The sequence below is a fragment of the Hyla sarda genome, chromosome 3 (genome assembly GCF_029499605.1).
Source record: "Hyla sarda isolate aHylSar1 chromosome 3, aHylSar1.hap1, whole genome shotgun sequence".
Lineage (NCBI taxonomy): Eukaryota > Metazoa > Chordata > Amphibia > Anura > Hylidae > Hyla > Hyla sarda.
In genome coordinates this window covers 307505418-307511417 of record NC_079191.1, presented here as the reverse complement: position 1 = coordinate 307511417, position 6000 = coordinate 307505418, and the positions used below count along the sequence as shown (strand labels likewise).

The 6000-nt window shown below is 43.6% G+C and overlaps 1 protein-coding gene across 2 annotated transcripts in view; it reads right to left on the bottom strand.

Annotated features, from left to right (window-relative positions):
• Positions 1-640: 640 nt before the first annotated feature.
• Positions 641-6000, bottom strand: part of SMOC2 (SPARC related modular calcium binding 2) — a 308253-nt gene continuing 302893 nt past the window's right edge. For both annotated transcript variants that reach the window (XM_056567010.1, XM_056567011.1), the window contains one exon: positions 641-2250. In XM_056567010.1, the coding sequence (XP_056422985.1) occupies positions 2230-2250 (21 nt within the window). In that variant the 3' untranslated portion in view covers positions 641-2229. The remainder of the gene's footprint in view (positions 2251-6000) is intronic.

Below are 6000 nucleotides of genomic sequence, written 5' to 3'. Positions count from 1 at the left end.
GACGGTCATGGAAATAAACAGGATTGAGCAGAAAACTGAACGCCAGTCAAATACACAGATATATCCACGTGTTTGTTTGATGCCATTATGATGTGGATGATATATGCAGCACAAAGAAAGATCCACAATAAATTTACAATATATAGCGCATGCTGTAATTTTTTTTATAACATGTATTAGCAGGGTTTTATACTCCACTGAATCTGTACTGAAAAACCATAACAACCCTAAAAGTCTTAAATGTTGTTATATTATGATAAACAATAGCACCTACATAATGTTGGCCCTTAGTGCATGTACATTGGGTACACAGAGGCATTAGTGCACTGCAACAAGTGAACTAGTATTCTGTACTAGCCAAGTGTTTATATCAATGAGTCCTCTGTCCTTTCATACCACAACATATTGAATATACAGTTAAAATATTGCAAGTGTTTAAATGTAAGTTCTGCACAAACAACACTATTCTAATTTGCAAATGCATTAAAGGTGTACTCCACCCCTAGTCATCTTATCCCCTATCCAAAGGATAGGGGATGAGATGTCTGATAGCGGGGGTCCCACCGCTGGGGACCCCCACAGTATAGCATGTGGCACCCACCTGTTTCTTGTCCTGTTTCTTTTCCTGTCTTGTCCTGTTTCTTGTCCAGCGGCGGGACCCCCCGCGATCAGACATCTTATCCCCTATCCTTTGATAGGGGATAAGATGTCTAGGGGTGGAGTACCCCTTTAACAAGGGTTCTGTATTTTACAATCTCTTTGTGCTCTTTACATGCTTTGGAGCAGCTATGTAGCATTCATATTACATATTACAGCAGAGCTACAATTAGAACAAAGTATAATACCATATATCTTCATACGATTAACTTTGCCATATTTGTCATAATGTAGAGGAATGGGTGTCTCAATTACATTACAGCTTCTGAGATCTGCTACTGATACAACATTGTATATAAAGTCAAAAACGCTGTAAAAAAAACAACAAGCAAGCCTGTTTCTGGCATGCGTGTAATGAATATATGAAAAAAGCCTGCCCTGCTATTTATTGGCTGGTGAAAACCATATGTGAGTCAGCTTAGTGTTTTCTCCATAGTAAAATGAAATATAAAAAAAATACTGTTGTTTTTCAATGTCTGTCATGTGTGCACGCTGAGGTGGGGGTTATTGATTATTGCAACAGATGAATATAATTTATTAAAGTCCAAACTCTTGAAAAGTGTTTTATGTACTTGAGCTATAAAGTTCACATCTGCAAATACTTTGTTCCTTAAGGCACCTCAAAAGGAATTAAGGGGAATGCATTAATGCCTGTTCAGACGTCTCCCAGATGGCAAGGAGAATGCTCAAGGCGATGGTTACACACTCTTTGCTCCTCCTGAAGGCAAATGTTTATAATTTGTTCAGGTGATAGCTTTTGCTACATGTTGACCTCCAGGCACTGGGAGGAGGAGGAAGAATGAATGGTACATGAAATCTTAGCCAGGTGTAATGAAAAGATTTTGTTTTGACATTCTTCTTTTAGGCTGATTAGTCTCAAAACAGAAAAACAAATATTTTTGTGATTATATGACAAAGACTGCGTGCCCGGAGGCCTGAATGAATTTGTCAGTTATTGGAAAGTTGATCTTTGTGTTACTTATTCTATAAACAAATCAAACAGATGCTGCAGGGAAATGTAAAAAAAAATGACAGTCCTGAGCTCCGTAACTTTCTGGTTGAAAAGATGTCATCAAATCAACACAAAAAACAACAAATATATTGTTTTGCTCAGCACAACAATTAGAAAATATGCAAAAAAAAATATATAAACATTTTAATAAAGGACATAACTATAAAAAAAAAAAAAAGCTAAAATCGGCAATCAAAGAGACCGAACAAGCACATAAAAGCGAGTAACAAAAAACAGCTGAAGTATACAATGTGCTAAAGAAATCAAGTCATATACATATACATTCATCTACATCTACCTACATTCAAAATAAAAAATAAAGAGAAATGCATAACTTGTACATCTATAATAGCTACAGAGAGCAAGGCACATACATTGTATGTGTAAATTTCCACAAGTTCATTTTGTTTCACAGATTCAAAAGTCTGCTTAAATATCACAATTCTACAAAGTGAATTTACATTTAAAGTACAAAGTGCAAATACTATTTCTGTATCACTGCCTACATGGCATTGGGCATCAGCTTCTCAAATAGGATTTTGGATTGTCTTAAAGCCTATTCAACCTTGTTTTCTGGAGATCTGTAAGAAAGAAGCAGAAGAGCCATGTAAATAAGGAGTATAATACCACATGTGACATTAGGTTAGCAATATTTACTCTTTAAAATTAACAATTCACAGTCAGCATATTTGTACAGAAAATCTCATGATAGTCTCAACTATATTGACTACTCTGGCTATGAATTTTAGCATTTCAGAAAAACACATCTCTCTTTTTTTCTTTATTCCTTTAAAGGGGTACTCCATCCCTAGACATCTTATCCCCTATCCAAAGGGGACATCTGCAAATATTTTGTTCCTTAAGGCACCTCAAAAGGAATTAAGGGGAATGCATTAATGCCTGTTCAGATGGCAGATGGCAGATGGCAAGGAGCGTGACGTCACACGGGGGCAGAGTCGTGACATCACAGACTTCCGTTCCCGTGGTTGGGACCCAGACCCTCCAGCGCTTCCGGAGCAGAAACAGGTGGGTGCCGCATGGTATATTGCAGGGGTCCCCAGCGGCGGGACCCCCGCGATCGGGAATAAGATGTCTAGGGGTGGAGTACCCCTTTAAGGGGTACTCTGGTGAAACACAATTTTTTTACATGCACTGATGCCAGAAAGTTAAACAGATTTGTAAATTACTTCTATTTAAAAATCTTAATCCTTTTAGTACTTATCAGCTGCAGTATGCTCCACAGGAAGTTCTTTTCTTTTTTAATCTTTTTTCTGTCTGACCATAGTGCTCTCTGCTGACACCTCTGTCCATGGCAGGAACCTTCCAGAGTAGGATAGGTTTGCTATGAGGATCTGTTCTTGCTCTGGACAGTTCCTGACATGGACAGAGGTGTCAACAGAGAGTGGTCAGACAGAAAGGAAATTCAGAAAGAAAAGAAATTCCTCTGTAGTATACAGCAGCTGATCAGTACTGGAAGGGTTACGATGTTTAAATAAAAGTAATATACAAATCTGTTTCACTTTCTGGCACCTGTTGATTAAAAAAAAGTTCCATCAGAGTACTCCTTTAAACTGAGATTTGATTTTTAAAATCTATGCTAAACACTTGCAGTTTAACCCCTTAACAACACAGGATGTAAACCTACGTCCTGGTATGGTAGTACTTAATGCACCATGACGTACAATTACGTCCTGTACAGCAGCAGCCAGAGACCAGCCGGTAATGGCGGACATCAATGATTGCACTGATGTCCACCATTCACCCCTCAGATGCCGTGATTAGGGATAAGTGAATCAAATCTGACAAATCCGAATTTGTTACGTATTTCAGGAAAAATTTGATTTGCAAACAAAGCAAATATCGCTGTGATTCTATCGCATCAATCTCTTCATTAAACTCCATTCCAGGCTTCAGGGCATCTAAAATGGCGGATCCACATGTGAGGACATGGGGCAAGGAATCCTGGGAAGGTGGGAACAAGGGTCGGCGGGATGACCCTGAATCACATGCAGCATGCAGCCTATCAGCAGCCCTGTATAATCGGCAGCCGTCTTGAGGCAACTCACATCAGCGTTCTATTGCAGTGAGAGAGGTACAGAGAGCAGTGTGTTGCACAGAAAAGCTTTTTTACAGCAGCGATTCACCTCAAGCCCAAATCCAGCCTAGAAGCATTGATAGGGAAGGGGGAGAGATTGAGAGTGCAATTTTGGGTGTAGTACACAGCAACTGTGTGCTGCAGCACTGATGTGTACAATAACCGAAATGCTAATAGTAGCCAGCCAGTTAGGGTGAGCAGAGCACTAAAACCATATTGTCCTCTATTAAGTGTAACCTGTGCGTACATATAAGTGGTGTACCATTTTTTTCTGTTAAAGTCTCAAGGGCCTAGTTACCGTGAAAGGCCAACCAAAAGTACACCCCTGCTGGTGTTGTAGACAAATACTGTTTTAAGTGTAGTGGAGCGCATTGTACTCCCCTCATAAGTGCATACCACATACCTACATCTAAGTGGTGTACAATTTTGTTCCTGTTAAAGTCTCAAGGACCTAGTTACTGTGAAAGGCCAGCCAAAAGTACACACCTGCTAGTGTTCTAGACAAATACCGTTTTAAGCATAGTGGAGTGTATTGTGCTCCCTTCATCTACGCACTAAGTATGTCAGGAAGAGAAATGCCAGGACGTCCACAGAGGAGTGGCAAAGGCCTAAATTCATCGGGCAAAGGTCGCAGCAGACTATGGGCGAGTAGCAGCAGGAGTTGCAGTTAGAGGCCTGAGCTCCCGGTATCAGCTAGCGGTCGTGTCTCGACCAGCAACCCATCTGCCGTCATCGATTGGTTAGCACGGTTATCCACTTCATCACAAGTGACATCTGACACCCCAGTCAACAGTCTGTGGGTTCCTCAGACACAACCCTCAGTTGGCATGGCCCGGGTGCAGTCCCTGTCCTCCCATTGCCTCTGTCCTATGCTGTTCCCTCCCCAACAGAAGTATCTTATGCTGTGGATTCAGCTCCACTATTTAGTGAAGACAATCTACTAGAGGACAGTCAGCAGCTACTGCCCAGCCAAAAAGTTGAGGAGACATACGCCGCTTCCTCCGCTAGGCGGGCAAGTAGTGATGAGTAGAATGGCATGGGAGGTGGTGATGCGAGCGTTCAGGCTCCTGAAGCAGACACTGTTGAGGAACCTGAGGTGGACATCGGTGACGTGCAGACGCAACTCAATGATGATGAAGCCGATCGCACTTGGCAACCGGGTGCAGAAGGGGCTTCATCATCATCAGGCAAAGAGGGTTGCAGGTTGCCCATGAGGCAGCAGCTGAGCCATCAAGGTGGTAGCATGGTTGGCAGTCAGCATGGTAGCAGAAGTGGAAAGTCTGGAGCCAAATGTGCCCGGGGTAGACCACCTGCTTTGTGGCAGCCTACCTTCCCGGGAGGAAGTGGAACAGGGGTTCCTGGAGTTGGCGGCAGTCACAGTAAATCAGTGCGGACTGTTGGTGGGAAAATCAGCTACTCGGTGGTGTGGCAGTTTTTCATCAAGCATCCAGAGGAGGTTAACATGGCCATATGCAAGATGTGCCGGCAGAAGGTGAAGCATGGCCAGGGTCCCAATGTTGGCACCACGGACCTGTGTCACCATATGCAGTGTCACCATAAAGCGGATTGGGAGAACTGTGGCTTCGATGTGGTGGTCCAGCCTGCTGCATCACCCAGTGACATGCCGCTCCGTTTCAGCCAGCCAAGGCCCCACCACCTCAGCTGACGGGAGCTGTGTGTCATACCCATCTTCTGTCACTCCAGATGCTCCTGCTCCTCCTACTTTGAGTCAGTCATTTCGCCAGCAATCCATCAGCGAAGCCATGCCCAAGAGACAACAGTATGCGCCCACTCATCCAACGGCGCAGAAGCTGAATGTGCTCCGATTCAAGTTGCTGGTGCTGCAATCTTACCCTCTTCAAGTGGTGGACTCTGCACTTTTCAGAGAACTGATGGCTTGTGGCGAGCCGAGGTGGAGAGTCCCAAGCCGTCATTTATTTGCGAAGAAGGCAGTACCAGCCCTGCATAATTTTGTGGAACAGAAGGTGGGCCAGTCCTTGAGCCTGTCGGTGTGTACCAAACTGTACCTCAGCGCCGACATGTGGAGTTGTAACTACGGTCAGGGACAATACCTGTCCTTTACCACCCACTGGGTGAATGTGATTTCTGCACAGGCACAACAGCAACTTGGACAGGTCAAGCCGATTCCGCCTCAAGGCTCTCAAACCGTTGGTCCTGTGACAGTGTGCAACTCCGCCTCCTCATCCTCCACTGTGTCCTCAGCCTCCACTACACG